The sequence below is a fragment of the Cladophialophora immunda genome (assembly GCF_000835495.1).
Source record: "Cladophialophora immunda strain CBS 83496 unplaced genomic scaffold supercont1.5, whole genome shotgun sequence".
In the NCBI taxonomy this organism is placed as follows: domain Eukaryota; kingdom Fungi; phylum Ascomycota; class Eurotiomycetes; order Chaetothyriales; family Herpotrichiellaceae; genus Cladophialophora; species Cladophialophora immunda.
The window spans coordinates 3,040,628-3,065,533 of record NW_015622545.1 but is presented as its reverse complement, the minus strand read 5'-3'; the positions used below and the strand labels follow the sequence as shown (position 1 = coordinate 3,065,533).

At 55.9% G+C, this 24,906-nt stretch overlaps 5 protein-coding genes and 1 non-coding gene across 8 annotated transcripts; 1 reads left to right on the top strand and 5 right to left on the bottom strand.

Moving 5' to 3' along the window:
• Nucleotides 1-1,850: 1,850 nt before the first annotated feature.
• On the bottom strand, nt 1,851-3,311 carry PV07_09218 (eukaryotic translation initiation factor 5A-2). Its single transcript, XM_016396451.1, has 4 exons — nt 3,102-3,311; nt 2,703-2,969; nt 2,512-2,644; nt 1,851-2,460 (listed from the first exon to the last, which is right to left on the bottom strand). The coding sequence occupies exons 1-4, from the start codon at nt 3,120-3,122 to the stop codon at nt 2,396-2,398; spliced, it is 486 nt and encodes a 161-aa protein (XP_016246307.1). The 5' UTR covers nt 3,123-3,311; the 3' UTR covers nt 1,851-2,395.
• Nucleotides 3,312-3,400: 89 nt separating this feature from the next.
• On the bottom strand, nt 3,401-5,764 carry PV07_09217. Of its 2 annotated transcripts, XM_016396449.1 has the most exons (4): nt 5,419-5,764; nt 4,806-5,344; nt 4,137-4,753; nt 3,401-4,069 (listed from the first exon to the last, which is right to left on the bottom strand). In XM_016396449.1, exons 1-4 carry the CDS (start codon nt 5,627-5,629, stop codon nt 3,892-3,894), a joined length of 1,545 nt encoding a protein of 514 aa, XP_016246305.1. In that variant the 5' UTR covers nt 5,630-5,764; the 3' UTR covers nt 3,401-3,891. The 2 variants fall into 2 exon arrangements, with proteins under 2 accessions (XP_016246305.1, XP_016246306.1); XM_016396450.1 differs by having other exon boundaries at nt 4,806-5,764.
• Nucleotides 5,765-6,308: 544 nt separating this feature from the next.
• Nucleotides 6,309-9,279, top strand: PV07_09216. 2 transcript variants are annotated; one of them, XM_016396448.1, is made up of 3 exons: nt 6,309-7,311; nt 7,367-7,825; nt 7,885-9,279. In XM_016396448.1, the coding sequence occupies exons 1-2, from the start codon at nt 6,362-6,364 to the stop codon at nt 7,392-7,394; spliced, it is 978 nt and encodes a 325-aa protein (XP_016246304.1). In that variant the 5' UTR covers nt 6,309-6,361; the 3' UTR covers nt 7,395-7,825; nt 7,885-9,279. The 2 variants fall into 2 exon arrangements, with proteins under 2 accessions (XP_016246304.1, XP_016246303.1); XM_016396447.1 differs by having other exon boundaries at nt 7,367-9,279.
• On the bottom strand, nt 8,191-10,245 carry PV07_09215 (uncharacterized protein; the record flags this gene model as incomplete). Its single annotated transcript, XM_016396446.1, has 5 exons — nt 10,013-10,245; nt 9,846-9,880; nt 8,912-9,739; nt 8,613-8,833; nt 8,191-8,537 (listed from the first exon to the last, which is right to left on the bottom strand). The coding sequence occupies exons 1-5, from the start codon at nt 10,052-10,054 to the stop codon at nt 8,191-8,193; spliced, it is 1,473 nt and encodes a 490-aa protein (XP_016246302.1). The 5' UTR covers nt 10,055-10,245.
• Nucleotides 10,246-21,195: 10,950 nt separating this feature from the next.
• Nucleotides 21,196-21,282, bottom strand: PV07_09214. Its single transcript has one exon. It is a non-coding gene; the product is annotated as a tRNA-Cys (tRNA).
• Nucleotides 21,283-21,868: 586 nt separating this feature from the next.
• PV07_09213 (uncharacterized protein) lies at nt 21,869-23,446 on the bottom strand (the record flags this gene model as incomplete). The annotated part of the gene is made up of 4 exons (XM_016396445.1): nt 21,869-21,930; nt 21,982-22,543; nt 22,592-22,812; nt 22,858-23,446. 4 exons carry the CDS (start codon nt 23,444-23,446, stop codon nt 21,869-21,871), a joined length of 1,434 nt encoding a protein of 477 aa, XP_016246301.1.
• Between the last annotated feature and the right edge of the window lie 1,460 nt (nt 23,447-24,906).

Below are 24,906 nucleotides of genomic sequence, written 5' to 3'. Positions count from 1 at the left end.
AACACCGCCGGCCGACGACCCATTGACGCCTGATAGTTACAAGGTGTACCGGTTGGAATGGTCCGACCTCAAGAAGTGGCTGGAACAAAAATTTCCTGGCCACGTCCTGCCGGATCGCGTCAAGGTCAGTGCCCCGCCCGAATGCGCCCCTCGTGGCCAGCCACAAGGCGCAATGAGTGACGGACTCGGCTTCCCCGTACTGACTCAGGCCAGATCAACCACGACTCTTGGGTCTTTGATATACCACGCAAATTGGACCGTGTGAGTCTGTGCCTGCTGGATAGGGTGCCCACTGCTCATCGTCTGCCGCAGGACGACCGTAATGCAATAGCAGCCATGCGGGATGAAATCCACGCTCGTAAGGAACAGGCAGATGCTCGCGCGATTACTGCCTCCGCCACTGGACGAGGCGACCAACCTCCCAACAACGCACAAGCTGCCAACAACAACCGTCGACGAAGTGCACGATCGCCAGAACGCCAAAGACGCTATTGATTTTGCCCCCAGGGCTTGGAGTACGAGCACTGCTTGCGGGGGGTATTGAGGGGGACACTGGGGGCTTGGTTCTCGTGATTTGCCCTCGTAGGATGGCCCGTACCACTCACAGCCACAACTGGCGATTTTCGGTGATTCCTACCTACCTATCAGCCTCGCTTCCTCGCTTCCAAGGCGCTTTGGCGGCGATGTGGACGGTGATTTGGGCATTCACAGCCACAATCTTTCGAGTACTTCTCCCTCAACCAGCTGCACAGTTTCTCCACCCGGATATAGGGACGACCACAGCCCTCACAATGGTTGCAATGAGGCTTAACTGTGAGCTGTTCCAATTTCTCACGAAAAGCCTTTTGCACGTCGGCGGGATTACACCTGCGGCCATGTGCCGGCTTCTGGTGGTGGGTGACTCTCGAGCTCGGGGTCATATCGTAGAGGGGCACATGTCACGCAGCGGGCGACAGTGGTGCGTAAGGCTGCGTACAGGGTGACCTGAATAGAGTCGCGGGCGCTCTGCGAACATGAGCGCCAGAGTAGTTGCCGGTAATGCTGAGAGCGATGGTCTTCAGCAACAGTGGAAGCGACAAGGAAGAGATTGAAATTGGCGCAAAAAGGTGGGAGGGAGGGCTTACCAGCTACAAACCTCATGTTCGCAGAAAGACCTTCAGAAGTGGACATTGCCGGCCCTCTATGATAATAAACAGGAAGCGACCTGCTTCTGGGCCTGGCACGAACAAGCATCAGCAAGAGCCTTGGTTCGTGGCCCTTGCGAGCCCCAGCTCCTGTCACACAGGTAGGCAGCGTGGCAGGGTGCTTGCATGGGACTTTACCCTTTGAGGCCATGCATATGTGCTTCGTGCGGCTGAATGGGCGTCGCTGGGCCACGCCTCTTTGGCATCCCTAAGAAGCATCCTTGCAAACTTTGCCGATACATGCGATGGACCGTTACTGTAGGCTCTCAACTCCAGCAACCGAGGGAGGCATGCCTTCCCCTGAGATCGTCGAATATATATGCTAAGGAAACTGATGAGCCCAGGGCATTCTTGGTAGGTAGATTTGCATCGGAAAAAAACGAAGGGGAGATAGACGCCGTTGGATCGGACAATACCGTCGAGTCTCAAGGTGTCAAGGGACATGGGGCTTAAGCCGCCTTCCTTTCCTTTCCTCCAAGTTCATGAGTTAGTACCGGTTCGCCACATGGATGACGAAAAATTATAAAGAATCATGTAGCTGAAGGAGTGTTGTTTTCGGTTTATAGCACTCGGGAAAGTGACGGGTACGTGCAAATAGACGCTGAGGAGACACAGTCGCCAAGGCCATGGCCGGCTTGTTCAACTAACTACCTGGACTGGACCTTTCTACGGCAGAGCTATAAGAACCGGGATCCTTACGCCGCGAGATGTACGGAACGTAATGGCGGATTTGCCATGACCGCTTTAACCACAGGAGGATCTTCCAGCCAGCCCGTAACGTGACAAATGGAGGGTCTCAAGCGAGAACTTGAGAACTGCAGGCAAGATGAGAGCCGCGGCGGAACCAATCAGCGATCAGGTATTTCTGTTTGAAGCGAGAAGGATAGATCCCTGCATTGACTAGCAGCATAAGCAGGCTGATGGTGGTTTGAGTAATTGCTCTGTTATTTGTCTAGCTACCACTTTTCAAAATGCAGAAGGATGCTGGTCCGTCGTTGGAGTGAAAAACAGTCACTTTTTCAGGGCAAGCCACAGATCTATGGCCCAGCTGCCTCCAGACAAGTTCGTATCTTTCCGCCTACTCTGATTTTCGGCATGTGCAAACTTGCCCAACACCAAGAACGCTGAAGTATGACCTGGGTTTCCTGATCCATAAATCCATCAGTCGTGAAGAGGGGGTCGCAGATCTGCTGGTTGACTCGAACGCCCGTTTATTTGGGAGCTTCTTTGGCATCAACAGCAGCCTCCTCGCCCATCGCGGTCAAGACAATAACGTCTATCGCAGCATTAGTAATCCGATGTTGTGCTTTCACGGCTGGGTACTCACTGGTGTCCTTCTCGTCGGTGCGGAAGAGTTTCTCAATCTTTTCGCCAACTTCGCCCTCGGGCATCTTGACATCATCCTTGGTGGAACCATCATCAGACATGAGGGACAAGAAGCCGTCATCAGTAATGTCGAGCTGCAACCGCCATTAGCATTCTCGGCGTGCCGTATGCCGCGTAGAACCCTTCTCTTACCAATTGGTATTCACGACGAGTGACGTTAGGAACGTCCATATTGTGGGTGGATGGGGAGAGATCTTCCATCTTTCGGCCGGTGAAGATGTCGAGGGCAACCAAGTGGACCTTGGCGTGACCGTGTTTGCCAGTCTTGGAGGTGGACATTTCGACAATCTTGCATGGGCGGCCCTTGATGACAACGAAGCCGTTCTTTCTCAAGGCGGAACATTGCATCGGGTAGGTGGCCGAAGCTCCGGCATCGGCGGACTCAAAGGTGTGTTCATGCTGGAAGCAGTGGATGTCAGTGTCTGGTGCGACGAGGAAGTCACTGGAGACCTCGAACGGGCCTTGTAAATGCGGCAACTGGTTTGCGCAAGTACAAAAGGCGGGGGAGGGTTTTCCCTTGGAGAGGCTTACCTGCGCGTCGTTGTCCGCCATGGTGAAAAGCTGAGAAGATGTCGCTTACAAAAAGAGAGCAAGATATGCAGTGATGGAAAGGATGATATCAAACCGTGAGCGACAAATTCTCGAAAGAGAGGGATGGATGGGAGAAAGGAACCCAGGCCCGGCCAAAGGAAAATATCGTTTTGCAGGAAGTGGGATCGTGGACAATGCAGAGGGGCAACTTGCCGCCCAATCGATAGCTTGGCGCTAACCTGCTTGGGAGCGCCGGTCTTGGCGCGTCTGTGGGTGAAAACTCATAACAACGCCACCCACCAGCGTCGAATGTTGACGTCAAAGTCTTTTTCGTGTCAGAAGGTTCGCCTGTCGTCACTGTTCCGCTGACAGCGATGGGAAGATGCTCAGATATGTCCTCGAGGGGCTGGTATCCCATACTATTGTGCTCCACGGGTGCTGCCTTTGCCGTGGTGGAAAAGTGAGAGGACAAAGGCATTGAGGTTTGCAAGTGAGAAGCCTAATTGTCCTTTCACATGGGCACTTGGGTTGGCACAGGAGCTTTCCTTCTCCACGAAACAACTATCCTCTCCCACGGACCTATGATTTATCAGGCATGGAACGGGTGTGCAAGTTCGACTGGCCAGTCCCAACAAGCCTCAACAGGGTCAATGTAGCGAATTCAGCCGAGCGAGGTGGGAAACGAGGTGAGTTGCGACGAAAAGACAAAGAGAAAAGACATCTACCCATCGCGTGGACTAATCTGGTTCTTGATACTTCATCTCAGAGCCGCCAAACCATCTCGAACACCTCACCCACTGTTCTCCGTCGGCTTGACAACCACCTGGATGCCTTTGGAATCAAGCCTGGGAAATGGAAGAAAGAAGTCGTGAGCCAACTCCACATCACTCTTGTCGGTCTCGTACAGCTCAAGCTGGAAGTACCGGAACATAGCTGCCAGGGTCAAGTAAAGTTCGGCATAGGCGAGGCTAAGGTTTGACACAAACCGCCATCAGAACAGAGCACACCAGATAGGGGATACAAGCTCAAACTCACTTGATTCCCAGACAAGACCTCGTGCCTTTGCCAAACCCCACAAAATACCTGTCTAAACTGGATCCATTCTTGGCCTTGGGTGAATCGAGCCACCGCTCAGGGACAAAGGAGGTGGAGTTGGGGAAGATTTCCTCGTCATGATTGAGAAACGGGATTGTCATTGAAATTGGCGTCCTGGCCGGGATGGTCCATTTGCCGTACTGAACTGGCTTGGGAAATAGACGGGCATTGCGCGCCGTTGTGGAGTAGGACAGCCTGATGGCTTCCTTTATGCAACCTGACAGATACGGGAGCTTCTCTAGTTCTGTCCATTCGAGCGGAGCACTTGGGTCCAGCTCGTTGATGTCTGGGATGGCTTCCTCGAGCTCAGCGCGCAGGCGTTCAAGGACCTTCGGATCGCTCAGAATGTAGAAGGTGGCTACGCTGAGTGTCCAGCCAGTGGTGGCGAGCCCAGCGCCTATGATCAACTGCGCTTCATCCTGCAGGCGGCGGTCGGACTTCTCACTGGGAGGCAGATCGCCACGAAGCAGCTCAGAAAACACCGTCGGGTGCTGAGATTTTTCAGCAAGCGCGTCAATCTTGCCGGCTTTCAAGTCGATGATCTGTTTGGCAAAGTCCTGCGAGCGTCAGAAAGGACCAAACGGGAGCGGGAGCACTCTGGAGCCTCACTCCTTGCATCTTGAAAACAAGGGCATATAATGGTTCCAGCTTGACAAGCCACGACTGTGGCAAGCAGTTCAAGATCTTGGGCACCAGGGGGAACTGCAGCGACATGTTCCCACTGATGCTGACGGCCCTGAACGGATCATGAAGGATAGGCGTCCACTCAGGAACATTGAGACTGTTGTAGTCGTGAGCGAAGCAGTATTCCATGATGACATCTTCAGCCAAGGCCATATAGCCGCGACTGATGACCACCGGGGCGCCAGATTGCTGGGATTCTCGTGCTTTTGCGATCAACTGGTTGAGCTTCTTGCGAATGATGACCTGCAGGTCAATGATTCTCTTGCGCGAGAAGAACGGGTTCAACGCATTCCGTCGTATGCGATGCAGCTCATCCGGCGCCGTGCTCAGGACCGAGTTCTCGTTCCCGAAGCGACCAGACATCCAGTCGTATTTGTCGACTCTCCCAGCCTTGGTAAAGATGGTTTCCCAGAAGTCCGAATCCAGAATATGAACCTCGTCTGGAGTGATGCGCACGATTGGCCCTGTGGTATCAGCGAGCACAAGTCAATCCCAAGCTCCATTTGCAACAATCACAGACGCCAGCACATTGACGCACCATACTTTTCGTGCAGGGCTTTAATATGGAAGATGAATTTCCCTTGCAAGTGGACATCGTAGTAGTACTCATGCCATTTGCTGATCGCCGCGTACTTGGGCCCTGGGAATCGAGCCAGCGGGTGGAAGTACAGTCGGTATACGACCAGGGCGACGACGTATAAGAGCCATGCCAGGCCCGAGACGAGCAGGCTCAAGTACAGATACGACATTGAGCGTCGACGGTTGGACAGAGTTTAAGCAAGGAAGAACTTGGACGAGGATGACCAGGAACAGCAACCGGCAGGACGTGTTGGGGGCGGTCAACAGCAAAAGAAAAGAAGTCCAGTAGCTTGGAGGTTTAATACGTATCCAACGTCGAAGACTGATTGACGGACTGACAGCACAGCGGCCAGATAAACCCTTCCGGGCCACTCACATGTCTAGACTGGCGCACACAAGCCCTGGTGGTGTGCTGCAGGCCCAGCAATCAACAGGCGATGGAGGGGCTGATGGCTCGAGATCCATGGGATTCTTCTCCTCCATTCGTGAAGCTGGGCCGTGTGTCTAGTCTCTTTGCCGCTTAGATGGTCGTTGTAGGCATCGCGATTCCGTCCTTCCGCCTCGCCCCGGCTGCTGGCTGCGCAAGCCGAACCCAATGACCACGGGCTTCAGGGGTGGTGCTGCATGTGCTAGGTGCATATACGGGCCATGGCCTGGGACTGCCCAAGTACTTACTTGTCGTAGTTTCAAACAAGTGTCCGTGCGTGCCGACCCTCTCGGAGGGGCTCTAGCGGTCAGGCGATGCTCTGCGACAGAAGAGCATGCAGCACGTTGAGGGCGAGTTGGTTGTGCGCAGGAATTGACGCAAGTTTTATCTCCGGCCAGCGTCTCCCGCACTGGGCCCTTTTCCTCTTTTTCCTTACTCACGGTCTGTGTTTTTTCCACGGTGTCTTCCCGGCAACATGGCTTCTGAGGAGAATATAGGATACATCGAGCCCGAGCGATTCAGTGACGTCGACTCTGGACTGGGCGACCTGATCTCCGAGTCCGACACCGAGTCGCTTCGGTCCAGCCTGCTGCAGAGCGTGTACGAAAATGGGCGAGGCTACCACAAATACAAGGACGGGCTGTACTTCATGCCCGATGACGAGCGGGAACAGGAGCGGCTTGACATGCAGCATGAAATCTTCCTCCACACCATGAACAACAAACTGCTCGCCGCCCCCGTCGAGCCCGGCGCCGCCCTGGACGTGCTCGACATCGGCACGGGCACGGGCATCTGGGCGATCCATTTCGCCGACGAAAACCCCCAGTCCACGGTCCTGGGAACCGACCTCAGTCCCATCCAGCCCTCCTTCATCCCGCCCAACTGCAAGTTCGAGGTCGACGACTTCGACCAGACCTGGTGTTTCTCGCAAAAGTTCGACCTCATCCACGGGCGGATGCTGGCGGGCTCGCTCGGGGACCCCCTCAAGCTGCTCCAGCAGGCATATTTGGCCCTCAAGCCCGGCGGCTGGGTCGAGCTCCAGGACTTTGCGTTTCCCGTGCGGTCGGACGACGGGACCATGGCCGGGACCCCGTTCGAGCGACTCAACGACGCCCTGGTCAAGGGCCTCCACATGCTGAACAGGGACGGGGCCTGGGCGGCCCAGTACAAGCAGTTTATGGAACAGGCGGGCTTCGCGAACGTGGTGGAGATACGATACAAGTGGCCACAGAACAAATGGCCCCGCGACCCGCATCTCAAGAAAATCGGCTACTGGAACATGGTCAACACCCTCGACGGGCTCCATGCCTTCTCCGCGCGGCTGTGCACCAAAGTGCTCGGCATGGGCGTGGAAGAGTTCGAGCTTCTGCTGGCGGAGTCGCGCAACGACATTCGGAACCACAACATCCATGCCTATTGGCCCATGTGGGTGACCAACCTTGCTCGAAAGCCAGGACTTGACTGACCTTTACGCTTCTAGTTATGTTGTCTATGGCCAAAAACTTTGATAGCCGCCCAAGAGCCAGGACGGGTGTTTGAACAATACGATCGTGTCCGTTTCATTGTATGCGAGACACAGATCGGGTTGCGTCAGAGAGCCTTGATGCCACGGGTACGTGAAGAGGTCAAGAAGGACGGAGAAGACGCTGAGGGACAACGAGGGACAACCTATCGAAGCCATATTCCCATTTCTCTGCGAAATAGGAGGAGGATAAGCCCTTCGACTCGCTATAGATGAGTTTTGGCGGGCTGACCTGGCATTTCCCCGAATCCCGATGGAAACTGTACACGGCAGCGCCCTTGAATCGAGGCGTGGAGATCTGGTTTAAAGAAGCCATGCCCCCCGGAACGTGTCTGATCGCGGCACTGGTTCCTTTCCGTGGTGATATCCTCTACTTTCAACGATCTGGCTTGGTTCAACGATGTCTCAGAGAAACAGGTATGGGTGAACGCCCAAGCCAGAGTCACACGATTCCGATCCAAGCTGACAGTCTCCAGGAATCGTTTGCCGTCGATCCGCTCCTGGATTGATCTCGTCACTGCTCATGCGAATCGCAAACAACGGGAACCACTTGCGATGACGGTGTCAAGGTCCTGCAACATTAGTCGTGGGAAAAGTACCAATGTTGTTTTGAAGAAGACACCAGGACAGGCCACGAGGTACTGGGCACAAGTTGACCCTGGGGGTCATATACATAACACGACCGGCGCTTCTTATACGTAGACCCAGCACCTACCCTGCACGGCGACCTTTTTAATTTCGCCTTGTGCGTCGTCGACCCTGTCGCTGAGGCTACATGACGCTTACAGTCGGGAGGCAGGTCTGTCATAGCCTCCGACGGAGCTTTCCTTCTCCTTCCAGCCGGCAACTACGTCCTCCACGACGGGCAGCTCGTCTTGACCCCAGACGACACCGCCCTCGACCCCACCGAGCACCCACCCTCCACTCGTCTTCTCGAACACTCGATACGACGGAACGCCACAGATCCCGGCATCGACGGCTTCCTGGGTGTTGTTTCGCAAGGTGTCCTTGACTTGAGGCGAGGAAGCCTTCTTCAGCAGGGCCGCGGCATCGCAGCCCGCCGTTGCGAGGTACCCGGCCAAGACCTTGTCGTCGGAAACGTTGATGTCGCGCTCCCAGCACGCGCGGACTATTTGAGCGCTCGGTGGTCAGAACGGTGACACAAAGGGGGGGCCAAGGCTGGTCACGGGAAGGACAAACTCACAGAGCAGAGGGACGAGATTCGGATCCACGATCGCGCAGCGCAGGGCCGTGGGCGTGCGGATCGGGAACTGGCTGGGCCAGTGGAACTGGATGGGTTGATCGTGAGACCCGCGTTGCTGGTTGACGCCGTTCCAATGGCGGATCCAGTCGCCCAGGTCTTTGCGCATGTAATCTCTTTTGGCCTGCGAAATGGCCGCCATGGGGACGTTCGGCGCGCCAACACTGATTTTTTGTGGCCGGTCAACAAAAACGTTCCGAGAACCAGTCTTTTTGGGGGGGGCTGGGATCATATAGACTCACGCTTTGAACAAGGCGCCCAGCAAAAAGGGCTTCATGACAATCTCCACGTCCGGGCCGAACTGTCTTTTGAGTCTGTCCAGCTGCGTCCACCCGAGAAACGCCCAGGGGCTGCTGAAGTCGTACCAGAATTCGACTCTTTTCTGGCCGACCGGGGGCCCCTGTACACACCGGGGCTGCAAACTTGGCAGATCGGGCACCTGGGCGTAGTCGCAGCCGCGTCTTACTGCGTGGAGCGCAGCCTCGACAAAGTGCATGCGATCCTGTCCCCAGTAGAGGCGGCCGTGGCGCAGCGTGCCATTGCCAGCAGCACCATTACCACCACCATCGACCCACGTCTCCTCCGCGACCCAGAAAGCAGGCACCCCGGGCGCACCGCGCGCGACGACCTCGGCGGTCGCCGCGCGGAGGGCGTCCTGGGCGTCCCTGTCGTCGAAGACCGACTCAGTCAGGCGCGACGCGCTGGCGATGCCGCTGCGGCGGGCGATGTCTAAGAGGACGGCCTTGTCGGTGATGTCGCGGTCGTCGACCCAGTAGGCCCGGAACAGGGCGTGGGTGAGGGCCGGACGCTGTGCCGCGGGGACGTGGTGCAGCAGGCGTAGGGCCAGCACGGGGCTGCGCGGGTGCACGGACGGCCAGGCGATCTCGACGCCCAGGCGCTGCAGGGTGCGCCGCATCGCGCGCGACGTCAGCCGCTTCTTGGTCGGGTTGAAGACGTCCGACGCCGAGCCCGCGGCGCCCTGCGGCGCGGCCGTCTCGCGGTAGATGGCGCCCAGCAGCACCGGCATCCAGATCAGCTCGGCGTCGGTGCGGCGGGCGAGGGCTTCGACGCTACCCCCGGAAATCACTCGCGTTAGAACATGGTATTCTTCCGGTGGTCCGTCCGTCAGGAAGGGAGGGAGTATGTTTGTGTGGTGTAATACGTGTGTTTACCTACCGAAGCGAGCCCATGTATGCGAACGGGCATGTTACCTGGTCACATTTGGGATCAGTATAAGAACCCGTGACGAGTGAAGCGGTACCAGTAAGAGGAGGCAGTTCAATCAAACAGAGACCCCGAGGCCCTTAATTGACTCGAGTAGCCAGCACCGGTCTCTCACATACATCGTAGTAGAATTGCAGCGTGGGCCTGTCCTTGCGCGCCATTTCTCAGTCGGTGGGTGGTTTGAAGCTCTCAGCCAACGGTCTTTGAGCGAAGATGAAGTAGATTAGAGATCCAGTCTCGAAGCCCGTAGAGGGGCGATATCAAGGTCGCATGGAAGGGAATGGGAACTGGAATCAGAACGGGGGGAGACACTCTACGCCTTGTGGGAGGAGAGGGAAGATGTAGACAGTGGTGGTTACGAAGGATGATGGACGTGGACCGGACCTCGGCTTGCCGGTGAAATACCGAGTCGATGCATGAAGAGGAAGAATGAGCGGGGTCCCCACACAGCCTCGCACAGCCTCGCACAATGATACTCTACAGCCTTGTCTGAGGCAAGCTGGAGCCTTGCGCTGCAGAAACACTATACTGTGTAAAGGTCAGGGAATGACCAGGAATATCTCCTCTGTCGCCGCGGCTGCTAGGCATCGAGAAATCCCTTTTATGAATGTTCAGGCGAAGTAAAACCCTCGCCGGGGTTCATCTGACTAAAGACTATTCGTCACTTCTACTCAGAGCCGCCGGTGCCTTAGACAGGACTACATAGTGGGAGTACGCAAACATTTACAGTCCCACCTCTAGCAAATCCCACCATGCGAGGTGTCCGTCAACTACCAGGCAGCTCCTTGACCTCTACCGCAACCCGTGGGGCGTTCTTTGCGATCTCGGTCTTGACCCCGGCCTTGCGCCACCCCCCGAGCGTCGCTGGCAACACCTTGAGCGCCGGTTCCAGGAAGCCGTCGTGGGCCAAGCACACCAGGACGTCCTCCCTCTGGCTTATCTCGTGCAGCTTGCCGATGGTCGCCTTGGCCGTATCGAGGTCCTTGTGCATCGAATACGCGCCGTTCGGCCCGTGGCCTTCGCCCAGCTTGCCTTCCCCCGTGAAAATCTTCCGGTGGTGGCAACAGTCGCCGCCCATGACCACGTACTCGTCCGACCCCGTGCGCGCCAGCCCCATCAGGTGGCCGGGCATGTGTCCCGGAGCGTCGAGGAGGAGGAAGCTCCCGTCCCCGAAGAAGTCGAACGCCTTGGGAAAAGGCCCGAACGGGATCCAGCTGTCGTCTTCGTACGACAGTTCCCGGACACTGGGGTGCTCTAGAATGGAGCCGAGGAAAGGCGAGTCTGGGTTGGTCGGGTACCCTGGGTAGGCGGCAGCTTTTGAGCCTGGACCGACGACGACCTGGCTGCGCGGGAATTCTCCAGGGTTTCCGACGTGGTCAAAGTGAAGATGACTGTAGACCACATAGTCGATCGAGTTGGCGGAGATGCCTGCCTCCTCGAGCAATTCAGCCGCACTCTTAGGCACTCGAGGCTCTGTGAGAACAAATTCTTCCCGAATGCATCGAGGGTATGCTTCTAGATCCTGAGCAAAAGCGTTTAGCACCTTGCATAAGCCTTCCAAGCTGGAAATCAGAGATCCATACCTTGCGAATCCCTAGATCAAACATGAGACTTCTGCCGCTGGCCTGGTGGTGGACGTAGAAGCTGTAGTCCGGGTACAGCGTCTTCGTCGCATGGTCTGCCCCGGCGAGGATCCATTTGTCTGGCAAGAACAGTTGCCCCGTAGGCACCAAAGACACCTGCACGATCCGCTCTGTGTGAGTCCCGTTCTCCATGGTCATTAATTGTGCTTTGCTGTGTGTGAACGATTTCACATACCGATTCACCAAGTAGAAAACCCTTTATCGTTGGATCTTCGTCTTGTCCTAATGCTCTCCACTACGGATGTGCACCGCGTTCAATTGTTTGTCCAGCTTTCTTGACCCAACTCGGGCGCGCCCCTTCAGCACCGCGACACGCAGCAAGACCGGGAGATGGCGAACTGCCGGCGAAGGATGGGTTCGGGATCTGATCCCGAAGCTTCACTGAGACTTTCCATTAGAGATGAAGCCGCGGCTTGGACGGCACAGCCACTAGGCTCTGCAATTGGACGGTGCCTCGCTTGGTCGGCCTTCCTCTTAGATGAGATGGCCTAGAGCTAGGGGTGAGGGTCACTTACTGTCGCTTCATGTAAGTATGCTCCGCAATCTCCGCAATTTAATGCAATTTGAAGTGCTGCCAGCACGTGGAGAAGTCGGGGGTGGAAATGTGTGGGAAGGAGTAGGAAGCTGAAGATATCGCGGGGGATCTTGAGCTTGGCCTGCAGGTTGCTGCATCCTCGTGATGCTGGACGCAATCCACACAATCTGCACGTATGACACCCTCAGTTCAAGGTATTGCATCTCTTGAATCCATCAAGTCTATTTTTCTGATACACACCCTGTTCGCTGCTGTACCAGAGACCTCTACTCTCGCAGGTTACAACTCATGTGGTGATGGACCAGCTCCAAGACCTCGATTCCAGTCATGAAGCCAACTCTCCCCCTTCGAAGCGACGACGAGTCGGCATGGCTTGTATACCTTGTCGCACACGCAAGGTCCGCTGCGATGGGACTCGCCCAAAATGCTCTGCTTGTTTGCGCAACTGCACCTCATGCGCTTATCAGCCCGCAAGCCAGATGGTCAATGTCTCTCGAGAGTAAGAAGCACTCTAGGGTTGTCTCTCGAGCCAGTCTAATGAAATCCCAGGTACATCATGAAGCTCAAACAAAGGGCAGAAGCGGCGGAGCAACGACAAGCGGCGGCGAACCCTACCGATCCCAGTCAAGCTTCGCCCCAGAGGAGACAAGACCTTCAGCGGCGTGAGCCTTCGAGGCATTCTCTCGATGCGGCCACATCAAGTCTGTCAGAGTTGGCCTCATATTCGCGTAGCAGCAACACAAGCCGAAGTCGAGACGTTGAGCGTGCCCAAGACCGACATGCTGTGGACTCGGTCAACGATCCGGGCACCATCATTCAGCCTGATAAATCCTCCACCCAAAGTCGTCTGCCGCTACATCAAGACCTCAGCAGGGACAGGGTCTCATTAAAAGACGTTTCCTCCAAGGCCCTTTCTGGGGGAAGAGCTGAGAGGACTCAGTCTTGGTCACTGCCGCCCTCTCACGATACCAGCGCAAACTTCGAAGAGCCGAATCCCGATGATTTCTACGGAGACTCGTCCACCCTTTCCTTCATGCAGGCTGTCCAAACAACGATAATTTCAAATTCGTCTCCGGATTCAGTATCGCCAGACTCGAATTACAGAAGTGGAACCAAGCCACGGCCAGCCCGGGCAGTCTCATTCCGGCTCGGGGTGGAGAATTGCTTGCCTCAGAGATCTCTTGCTGACGACTTGGTCAACTCCTACTTTCGCTACGTTCACATCCTGTACCCGTTTTTGCACCGACCTTCTTTTGAGGCTCAGTACGAACGCACCTGGGTCTCAGGGGAGCAACAAGACGATCAATGGCTGGCCATGTTGAACGTCATATTCGCCCTTGGGATCCATTTCGCGTACGGACAGGAGGACAAATCGGCGGCGAGTGATAGGTTCTTCGGGTATGCACAGAAGCTTGTCTCGATGGAGCAATTTGCTCACGCAAATCTGCAAACGTTACAACTTCTTCTGCTCAGCGGACTCTACTACCAATCCACCAGTCGCCCGAATCAGACATGGAACGTGATAGGCTTAGCAATAAGGATCGCCACAACTATTGGCGCTCACGTGGACCCAATGCCGTCTCAGTACAACCCCTTGCAGATTGAAATACGAAGAAGATGTTGGTATGGGTGCATTGTGCTAGATTCGTGGGTATATCTGGTTACTATGGTGGAATCTGCTAACCAGGTCAAGGGTTTTGGCCCTGAATTTCGGACGTCCCACTGCCATTCCAAGTACCTTTGGTGTCTCACTGCCTTCCAACCTTGACGACGAGTACATTACCGAAGAAGGATGCCTCGAACAGCCAGAGCACGTTCGGCCAAAGACAACGGTCTTCATCAAATCAGTGGCTTTCTGTTCCATCATGAAGGACGTACTGTACACTCTATACTCGCCCCTCAACGGCTCTGGTCACCAACAGAGTGGCAAAGTTTCTCCGCCTCCCGAATTCAAGGACGCCGTCAGCCTGGACAAGAGCTTGGTTGAATGGTTCCGAGGGCTTCCCGAGTACTTGAAGGTAGGGGCCTTGGACGAGATGGAAGAATTTCGAAGGACCAGAAATATCCTCCTTGCAAGGTGAGTTAGGGCTATTTGCAAGCCATTTGTATCACTAACTCTTGCAGATTTCTCAATCTCAGAGTATTGATTCACAGACCGTTCGCGTCTCTTTGGCAGCAGTCCTCCGCCGTCGCCGAGCCGGTTTACCTGGCGCCCCTTGACAACTCCCTTCATGCCATGTGTGTCACAGTGTGCAAGTCAGCTGCCATTCAATTGGTGAATGTCATCAGTAACAATTATTACCAAGGTTTGTCAAGTGCGTGGTGGACGGATATGAACTGTAAGTGCGCGAAGTACTCTTGACTTTTCGAAATTATCTTCGCGTCCATGAGTGCTTTTAGCCCTTCCATTGTGGGAGCGGTCATCTAACGAAACTCCGCGCTCCCACTATATGACTGAATACTGACCGGATGACCCTCCTAATAGATCTCTTCACCGCAGCAACAGTGCTGTTGGCTATCGAATACGAATGCGAAGATCCGGAAGAGAGTGACGCTACCGAAAGTGCCTTTGAACAATCTCTAATTATTCTGGGCGAAATGCAAGGACGCTCGTCCATGGCATCGTCCTATGTCACCATGTTGAAGAAGGCCAAGGAGGCTCAAGATTCAGCACAGATTCCACCGGTAGTTCCGACCTCCTCCCCACGAGCACGTTCGAGCAATGCACCGCCCCGGAATTCTTCTTCGACCTCTGAGATTGTGTCTAATGGAATCAACTTGGATGAATTTCTGAAAGATGACACCAGAGCCGATGCTCCTTTCCCGTCTTGGAACATGCAGGACTTTTTCCTGGTGCCTTGGGACATGATGATGGTTGATAACCCTATGCCAACGTTCCATTCATGACAGCCAGATGAGGTGCTAGTCACAATTGCTCAAGGCCATCAGGGACTTGGTTCCCAATCCCCCTCTCAAACAAATCTTACAAGTCCACTGTTCCGCCTTCTACCCATCTCTTACATTGCCAGTACAGTTCATCATGAGCTCGGCCACAGTCATTTGCGCCCTCGCGTCGATGGCCAGGCATGTCCAATTTCACCTTTACCCCCATGGTGGTCTCCTGACAGTATGCCAGATAGCGATACCCGATAGGATATCTCTTCAGCTTTTCGTCATCCAGCACCGGCACCCTGGACGGGTTGACGGGGATGAGTTTGTCCTTTTCATACCAATGCCGGACGAAGCGAGCAGCCCATGCGCCGGTGGTCGAGTCTCTCTCCCAGAAGAAGCAGAAGCGGCAGTCCGACTCGGCGTCGGCCTCTACCCCATCGAGGTCAAATCGCTGCGTGATTGCCGCTTTCATTTTGGTCACGGCACGCGTGCCTTGCAGATTGATGTCCGTTGTCGACCCGTGCACCCGGTGCATTATGAACGCGCCGTTGTCCATTCCCCGTTGGGAGGCTTGGATGAAGTCTCTGTACGGCGTTCGACCCGTCCACGTCGTGTACACGTACGCGTCCGGGTGGAAGATGGAAGCAAAATTTTCCCATTCACAGGCATCTCTGAAGAGAATTTGTTGTCAGTGGACGTTCGACATGTTTACTCTATTGCGAAGCTATACCTATAACAAGGCCAACCTTCGGCCAGTTCGCGCAGCTTGTAACGTTGTAAAGCGAGGTCGTCAGGCCCGTTGTTGCGGATCGCCTTTTCTGGTCGAGAGCCACTTGGCAGGGAATGCAGGTCAACCATCTTCTAAACCTGTATGGTCGGACCCATGCTCAGTTCCGCTCAACACTATGAGGCTTATGTCTTTTTCGGCCGGCTCCTCTGCCTACCGAGTCCAGCATCAGAACGAGGACCAACGTCTGAGTCCCATTCAATGCCGCACGCAAAGGCGGCACGGGCGAGGCGTGGATACATTCGATCCAGCCCGGCCGGTGCTTTGTGCTCGGTACACAGTATACATCTGGCGCTCGGCTTGCTGGCTTCTTCCTCTGGCTTCGGGAACAGATCCCGTACACAAGAGTCCGACCTGCCGCGCAGCTGGCTCGACACCCGAGGCTAGTGACCAGAGGCGCGGGCAACCCCCGGTGAGCCAATGAACTACACCCAAGCGGTTTTGGATCCCATGTACCCCAGATGTTATGGTTTTCGCGATCCACGGCAAGCATTGTACCAGCAGGCCCAGGTCTTGCTGGCCCGTATACCATCCGAGACTAGGGAGGAGGCTGTCCTTGGAGAAAGATGGCACGATATAACGGCTATGCCTGGACGTCTGGGGGATCTTCTCCGCCAGAGCTGCAACAACACACGGCAACATGGCTTCACCGAGAGTGGTTGACCTTGCGATTGACACGGCCTCCTATATCCGGGCACATCTGGGATTGACCGTGGCCATCTGCGTGGTGCTTTATTTCGTCGCCCAACGGTACAAGACTGGCCTGCGACACATCCCGGGTCCGTTTGTGGCGAGCTTCTCAGGCTTTTGGAGAGCATGGGAGGTGGCCAAGGGAGACTGGCACATCAAGAACCTGCAACTGCACCGACAATATGGACCGCTGGTCCGCATCGCCCCGAACGTCGTCAGTGTCTCTGACCCGGATGCTCTTCGCGTCATCTATGGACTGAACAGTGGCTTTACAAAGGTCTGAGGATGGCTATGCCTCTCATTTCAACGGACAGGATCAATTGCTAATAGCGAGAGCAGACGGACTTCTACCCCATCCAGGAGATGAAGTACGGCAAAATCTACCTCGCCAATCTCTTCTCCACCAAGAGCGATGAGTTCCACGCGAAGCAGAAGCGGTCGGTCGCGAGCGCGTACTCCATGACCTCGATGCTGGCGTTCGAGCCCTACGTCGACAACTGCTCGGAGCTGTTCTTCAAGCGGCTCGACGAGCTCTACGTCAACCCGCACCAGCCCTGCGACCTGGGCAAGTGGCTCCAGCTGTACGCCATGGACGTGATCGCGGAGGTCACGTTCGGCAAGCGGTTCGGGTGCATGCAGGAGGGCGGGGACGTCGGGGGCTTGATCGCCACCATCGACCAGTTCCTGGTGTACGCGTCGGTGGTGGGCCAGGTGCCGTACCTGCACAAGTTCCTGTTCGGCAACCCGCTGCTCCCGTACGTGCTGCCGGGGCTGGACAGCATCAACCACGTGGTCAAGTTCACGCTGGAGCGGATCGCCGAGCGGGAGCAGGACCCGTCCCCGCGCCACCGGGACTTCCTGGGCCGGCTGTACGAGGCCAAGGCCGAGGGCAAGATGGAGGCGGTCGACACGGTGCGGCACAGCAGCGCCAACGTCTTCGCGGGCAGCGACACCACGGCCATCGCCCTGCGCGCCGCCGTCGACGGCCTGCTCACCCACCCGGCGTGCTACCGCAGGCTGCAGGCCGAGATCGACCAGGCCAGGGCCGCCGGCAAGCTGTCCCTGCCCGTCAAGTACGCCGAGGCGCAGCAGCTGCCGTACCTCCAGGCCGTGCTGAAGGAGGGCATGCGCCACCACCCCTCGGTGTCGTTCCTGCTCGAGCGCCACGTCCCCAAGGGCGGCACCGTGCTCTGCAACACCCGCATCCCCGAGGACACCATCGTCGGCGTCAACGCGTGGGTGGTCCACCGCGACAAGAAGGTGTTCGGGGACGACGCCGACGTCTTCCGGCCGGAGCGGTGGCTCGAGGCGGACGAGGCGCAGCTGAAAGCGATGGAGCGGGCGTTCTTTGTGGTGCGTTCCCATTTATTCTCCCCCAACCCTACTCCTCATCCATCTCTTTTTTTGTTTGTCTATCTTCACAAAGGAAATCCAAATCTCTGACCGAAATTCCACGACAGTTTGGCGGCGGCTCCCGCACCTGTACGGGCCGTAACATCAGCCTGATGGAGATGTCCAAGGTGATCCCGTCCCTGCTCATGGTCTACGACATTGAGCGCGCGGACCCCAAGGCTCAGGTGCGCACAAAGACGTACTGGTTCGCCGTGCAGAGGGGCCTGGTCTGCAATATCAAGAAGAGGGACCTGAAAGGGGCGCAAGCTGGGCCTGGGCCTGAAGCTGAAGCTGGGGTTGTGGCCTGAAGTCAGGGGGGTTTTTGTGTCAAGCAAGTACTCCCGGTAGGCAAGAGGAGCCACGGCGTGTGGCTTGAGCAGATGGGACTGAGTACCGAGTAGAGAGTAGACGAATATACGGATGGTCCCCTGATCGAAGACAATATACAAAGGCAACGTATGGTCTGTCCATACAACTCAACTAGGATTTGGAATCTCGTGAGAGCCTTGTGTAGGTATCCACGCGATATTGTATTAGAGGGGCCAAACGGACGCCTAGCTAATGGTGGCCTTTAATAGATTCTGAGTAAATGGTACATTGGTTGTGTTCTCTAGCCTCGTCTGACCACTTTCTCCCTCCATTCCATATCGCCATCGCTAAGCTATACGTTGTGTTATCCGGAACGTGGTCTTTGAGCCACCCACTACCCTACGGGACAGCAGGGGGAAGGAGGGAAAGGACCAGGGACGAGGTTAAAGCACAGAAATCGGTTGAAAGATAAAATAAGTATGTGTTTTGGCGGTTCATTGACTTGGGTCAAGGCTGCGAAACGAATCGAGAATCACCCCGAAAAGAAGCAGAGAGAGACTGACCCCGATCGGTATTTATCATGTACACTTGATAACACTGGGCCGTCGGTAGTCGGTACGTACAGAAACATATGCCCCCGCCAAGGTCTACCCTCTCACAGGGCGAGTCTGACCGGGCCGGCCCAACGGCGCAGCCTGGCGCCATAAACCTGGACGAAGACGAGGATGACGTAGGCGGCGACGACGATGACGGCCTGGAGGCCGAAGGAGACGTCGAAGCCCACCTTCTGGCCCCAGGCCTGCTGGAAGTAGCCGACGGTGAAGCCGCCGAGGACGCGGGCGAAGTTGATCAGGGCCGAGACCTCGCCGGACGCGGTCGGGTAGCAGTCGAGCACGTAGGCGACGGTGGCGACGGAGACGACCATGACGCCGAACTGGAACATGCCCCAGCCGAACACGATGCCGACCCAGTGCAGGTGGTGCTGGAGCGTCTGGCCGACCAGCACCAGCCCGGGCACCATGAAGACGCCGCCGATGTAGTTGGTCCACAGGCGCGTCTCGGGCACGAACAGGCCGCCGTGGCGCGTGACGTAGCGCGCCGCGACCCAGTCGTTGAAGTAGTGCCCGAACGCCTCGCCGATCAGGATGGCCACGAAGGGCGTGAAGTACATATACCCGCACGCGATGGAGCTGAAGCCGTACCCGCCGGCCTCGACGGGCGTCTGGAGCAGGATCGACGATGTGATGTTGATCCCCACGGACCACATGAATATCATCAGGTAGAAAAGCATGCACAGCGGGATCACGGGCTTGAGCAGCACCTCGCCCAGCCGGCCGTAGCACCGCGGCAGGGTCGAGAAGTAGCCGTGCCCGTGGTGCTGGATCTGCCACACGCCCAGCACCCGCGAGAGCCGCCCCGTCTGCCCCGCCGGGCGCCGGGGCTGCTGCGCCCGCGGCACCGAGCGCCTGTAGTAGGTCTCGTCGCCGAACAGGAGGATGAGGCAGAGCAGGAAGCACGACCAGGCAAACACCAGCCAGAAGACCGGGCGCCACTCGCCCAGCGTGCCCACGATGAAGTTGCCGCAGAAGGGGCCGACAAAGGGCGAGATGATGTAGATGGCGTACCAGACCCCGATCTTGCGCGCGTGCTCGTGGAAGAAGAACATGTCGTGGATGAACGCCAGGCCGATGGTCTGGCCCGTGCTCTGGGTGACGCCTTGCAGCGTGCGAAAGCCGTAGAAGGCCGCAAAGTTGGGCGCCAACGCCGAGCCCAGCGTGAAGGCCGCGCCCATGACGGAGCTCCAGAAGAGCACCGGGGTGCGGCCCCAGTAGTTGAGCAGCGGCATCCAGATGAGGCCCGAAACACCGCACATGATGACGTTGAGATTGCCCGCGTAGTTGACGACCACGGGCGACATGTTCCATTCGATGCCCTGCACGACGATGGTGCCGACCCCGGCTCCGGATCCAAAATCGCCGGCAAAGGCCCCAAACGCGACACAGATGAGGATCATGTGCTTCTTAAAGGACGACCAGTTCAGGGGATCGTCTGGGTCGTCCGAGGGTTGCGGCACCAGCACGGTTTGGCCATCTTTGGCGAGCTTGAGGTTGGTCACGTTGGCCCCTTTCTCGGCGCCCGGGGTGAGTCGTAGAAGAATCTCTCCGTTGTCCAGTTCAATCTGTTTCCCTTTAGAGAAGTTGCGCCATGAATGGTTGTCACTATCTCACCTCTTGGTCATCGTGTGCCAGATGTGCCGCAGTGTCCACTGGCACGTTCTCTGCATGGATCGTGTGCTTTTCCTCTCCTGCCATTATGCTGAGTTGTCCCTAGCCACCACAGTGTGACCGGAGTTGAGATCGATCAGGCAACCTCTGTTAATATGCTTGCTCCATAGAGGTGGCCAGGCGTCGGTCTAGATGGGACGGCCATAGTCCGGGGTTGGCGTCAATCCGGGGTACCTGTCCGGGGTCGGGAGCGAGTCCCGTGGGAACTCGCGCCTGGACTTCCAGCGTCAACCTCTATACACGTGTACGATCATCGGAATTGCTGGCCGGAGACGACGTGGCTTATCAGGGCGTGAGCCGTTAGATCTGTCTCCGCTAACACCGAGGGGCTCTTTGGGCAGCTCACGCTTGAACTCGACGGTAGTTTGACGCATGGAAGACCGAAAAAGGAGAAGCTCACCAACTTTGCCGATCATAATATTGGTCTAGGTGGCCAAGTCTGAGGGGACTTGCGGCAGTTCGAGATAGGAACCGGCTTCCCATGTGCCTCTGGAGATATGGCACGGCATGTCACGACAGATGGGTAGAGTGAAAAGAAAGCAGGTTAGCTTGTTAGAAGATGATTCACACGTTCACGCTGATTGGACATGCATGGTCACTCGCTGGACACGGTTCCAATATTTTGAAACTGTGGTAGAAGGCGTCTTTCGAACCGGGAGAAAAAGAACACAGTCAAAGACGCCAACCAGTATTGAAGTAGAGAACCAAAAATAAAATGCTTGCGCCAAACGTGGTTGAGGACCAAGTCGACCAAGTCAAAAACCAAAAAAGCTCCGAACGTGGTTCGAACACGTGACCTAGAGATATTCGAGCATGGCGACTGCAATCTCTCGCTCTACCACTGAGCTATCGAAGCCATCACTGTCGAGGCGACTTTTAGGCAAGATTTCGGAGACTCCAAAACATAAAAGTGATTTTGCGGCAACACTCTAAGCGAGTGTGTGGGCAGGTGGGGCTCTCGGGCTCAAAAGCGGCGAATGGCCGGGTGGATATCCCGGCTAGTCATGCTGACCTTCTTCTACTCGTGTGACTGGCAGTGTGCCTGACAAGAACGTCAAGAGATGTAATGACTGTTCGCGCTAGTATTCGGCCGAAGGCCTGTTACTAGCGTCGAGACCCCTTTGTTAATTAAGTTACTCGAACGTAGATAGACAGCCGGGCCCCAGGACCCTATAGAATTCATCATGTTCCTCCATTGAGTCACACTCGGAACTCAGAAGGCTGAATTCCGAGGGAGTCAGCATTTCGCGGAACCTTGCTATCTAGCCTATCATTTGTGGATTGTCACAGCGAGATGCCGGTTCATCGCAGGGACGCTCCTCACCCTCTAACGGATCTACACGATGGAAGACTCTGAGAAGAACACTGGAGGCGAGGAACTCATTCCGATTACAACTTGAAGGCTACCACACGTCTACATCTAAGCACTAGCAGACGACACTTCAGAGATCCACCACTCTTGCAGTCGGCTCAGCGAGAAGGTCTTGTGCCTCCCGGATCAGACCTGGTATCCCAGTTAACCCGAGATATCGCCACTGTCTAATGCTTCACTTACTCTCAAAGGTGTCCGAGAATTCCTTTTCCGGATCATACCCCCACAGAAACGACTGTGCCTTGGCGTCGCCCAGCAGGTCAGGATTCTCCCCGCCCCTGGAAACCGACTTGAACTTTTCGTCTCTTGCCTGTTGCTCCGGCCCATCGTGGAGGTGCAGGACGCGGCGCGTGGCGCCACCCGTACTCGCAACGTGCTCAGCCCGGGCCTTTCGCGCTACTTCAAAGGCCTTGAGCAGCATTGGTATTTCCTCTGGCTTCGACACGCGATTGAGGGCCAAGCAAATGACCCCAACATCTTCAATTGCTTGAGCGGCACCTTGCGCGACGTATGGCAACATGGGATGGCAAGCGTCGCCGAGGAGAACCACCTTTCCCATCACCCATGTGGGAAGTGGATCGTGCTCGCACAGCCGCCATTTCATCACGTTCTCGTCAGGGATAAAGTCCAAGAGCTTGCGCAGCCGAACGGGGTCCCACGACCCAAAGTGGTCCAGAATCTCCTGTTTGGAGGCTTTCGCGGTCCAGGACTCTTCTGAGAAGCCGGTGTCTGGGTGGCACATCACCTAAGATTCTGTGAGTGGGACGCGGGTTCGACAGCAGAAGGCTCTCACCATGTTATAAAGATTTCCATGTCGTATTGGATAAGCCTGCACATGTCTATCAGGGCCCATCCACCTCGTCGCCACGGGTTCTGTGATGAAAGCTCGCAACTCTGGGTCCGTAACCAGTTCTAAGGGTATGCATGCGCGGAAGGCAGCGTCTCCCGTTGGCTTCGCTTTGTCGAGCAGACCGAGTTTCTGGTAAATCAGTCTTCTGCAGGTAGATTTCATCCCTGATTCGGTGAGTAGATGACCAAAACACGATTCGACGCACGCACCGTCTGCACCAACAACCACATCTGCGTCAAGTACGCTGCCATCCGACAGGGTCACCGAAGGCTTGTCAAAGTCAAGACTTGTAACCATGCTGTTGATGCGAACCTCGGCCACCGCGTCGGCCTCTTCCATCAGCGCTTCGTGGAGATCGGCACGATGGATCGCATACTGCGGCGCCCCGTGTCTCCTCTCGATCTCGGGCATGAGAGTGGCTGCGCCGAGAAACTCGCCGTCTTTCCATCTTCTTAGGTCGATTCGAGTGAGAGAATTCGTGTGCTTGCGTACACGCTTGTCGAGGCCCCATCGGCTCAATAGGCGCGTGAGGTTCGGAGAGCAATTGATTCCTGCGCCCACTTCAGCAATCATCGGTGCTGCCTCCAGAACGATAACTTTGTGTCCCGAATGGCCCAAGATACCGGCAAGCGCTAAACCTGCAACGCCCGCCCCGACAATAATGACATTTAACGGGTGATTCGCTTTCAAGTATGGGCCATTTCCGTTGACACCTGAGTGTGAGTATCCGTTCGCATTGTTGCTCTCGACGCCGTCCGTGTATACTCCGTTTGACGCTGTGGCCTCGGAAGAAGGCATTGCGGCTGGCGGCACAGGCAGATTTTGTAACTGAGCCGTAAGCGACACGAGGACTGGGGCCTTGATGCTGATAATATCAGTGACGATGGTATCTCAAGGGATAGCAGATATTCTTTGAGCATTCCTTTTCCACTGCCAGATGTCCGTGGTACGGGATCCCAAAATAGACCGCACAACATTTAGAGCGTTAGCCGCAGGAGGATCGCCTCATGGCACAGGTATGCGTTTCATGATGGCGAGAGAGTGGTCTCGGCAACTCGATCCTGGATGTACGGGATCGTTTCCCGCAGAGAGTGAGAGGCCCCCGGCCTGACCAACGAACCACACGTGACTTGAAAGGATCGAGTTCTCAGGTTCTAAAACAGGGAGTTGTCAACCCGGAGAGTGCTTAGTCGATGGAACTCCGGACGTGGAGGCAGTTGGGAGGAGCCGAGCGAGGATTTGGCCATAAAATCTTACCATACTCCGCGATCAAAGTGTGCGAGAGCAGGTGGATTGGAAAGTCGAGTTGTCCAGCAAAGAAAGTATCGGCAGTGTAACAAGATGGGGGAAAATGTCTTGAATGGTCAGCATATGAACAATGTTCCCCTCTGGATCGACAATAAGCCCGTGCAGTCCAAGACCACGTTCAGCGTCATAAATTCGACATCCCAGAAGGAAGTATGGACGGCGTCTGCTGCCAATGTGGAAATTGCGCGAGAGGCTGTTGATTCTGCAGCCAAAGCGTTTCAATCATGGGCTCACATCCATCCAACAGAGAGGAGGCGCATTTTCTTCAAAGCTGCAGAGTTGTTCAGGTCCCGCCGAGATGAAATTATTGAAACCATGGTTCAAGAAACCAATTGCGGCAGACAATGGGCTACTGGAATCAACATGCACATGGGAGTCGAGTTTTTGGAGGAGCTTGCAAGCCTTGCCACGACTTGCAGCACGGGATGGCTACCAACGACAGAAACTGAAAGTCCGTGAGCTCTGAATTCCTGCACGTTCTCTGCTAACAGTGCAGATCGCTTGGCTCTTGTCTTCAGGGAACCGTATGGCGTTGTACTCGGAATTGCTCCATGGAACGCACCGTTCATCCTGGCCATTCGAGCAGTAGCCACACCGATCATATGTGGAAATACCGCTGTGCTCAAGGCGTCAGAATTAAGCCCCAAGACCCACAACATCATTGGACAAGTGTTCCGTGACGCAGGCTTGCCGCCTGGAGTGCTCAATATCATCCAGCATTCCCGTGAAGACGCTGCCGACGTGGTGAACGCCATGATTGCGCACCCTGCAGTTCGCAAAATCAACTTTACAGGCTCGACTGCGGTGGGAAGAGTCATCGCACAGCAGGCAGGCCGTCACCTCAAGCCTGTTTTGTTGGAGCTTGGCGGTAAAGCTTCGTGCATTGTTCTTGAAGATGCAGACTTGGTCAAAGCCGCGAAGGCCGTCGTGATGGGAGGTTTCTTGCATGT

What these genes read in the sequence shown, in the direction of transcription:
- PV07_09216 (XM_016396448.1), top strand. Translation starts at nt 6,362, where the DNA reads ATGGCTTCTGAGGAGAATATAGGATACATCGAGCCCGAGCGATTCAGT. An exon ending in ATCCATGCCTATTGGCCCAT is followed by an intron (nt 7,312 to 7,366) that starts GTGGGTGACCAA and finishes TTACGCTTCTAG; the next exon opens with TTATGTTGTCTATGGCCAAA.
- PV07_09217 (XM_016396449.1), bottom strand. Translation starts at nt 5,629, where the DNA reads ATGTCGTATCTGTACTTGAGCCTGCTCGTCTCGGGCCTGGCATGGCTC. An exon ending in AGCCCTGCACGAAAAGTATG is followed by an intron (nt 5,345 to 5,418) that starts GTGCGTCAATGT and finishes CTGATACCACAG; the next exon opens with GGCCAATCGTGCGCATCACT. An exon ending in AGGTCTTGTCTGGGAATCAA is followed by an intron (nt 4,070 to 4,136) that starts GTGAGTTTGAGC and finishes GTCAAACCTTAG; the next exon opens with CCTCGCCTATGCCGAACTTT.
- PV07_09218 (XM_016396451.1), bottom strand. Translation starts at nt 3,122, where the DNA reads ATGGCGGACAACGACGCGCAG. An exon ending in TGGCGGACAACGACGCGCAG is followed by an intron (nt 2,970 to 3,101) that starts GTAAGCCTCTCC and finishes CACTGCTTCCAG; the next exon opens with CATGAACACACCTTTGAGTC. An exon ending in CTCGTCGTGAATACCAATTG is followed by an intron (nt 2,645 to 2,702) that starts GTAAGAGAAGGG and finishes TGGCGGTTGCAG; the next exon opens with CTCGACATTACTGATGACGG.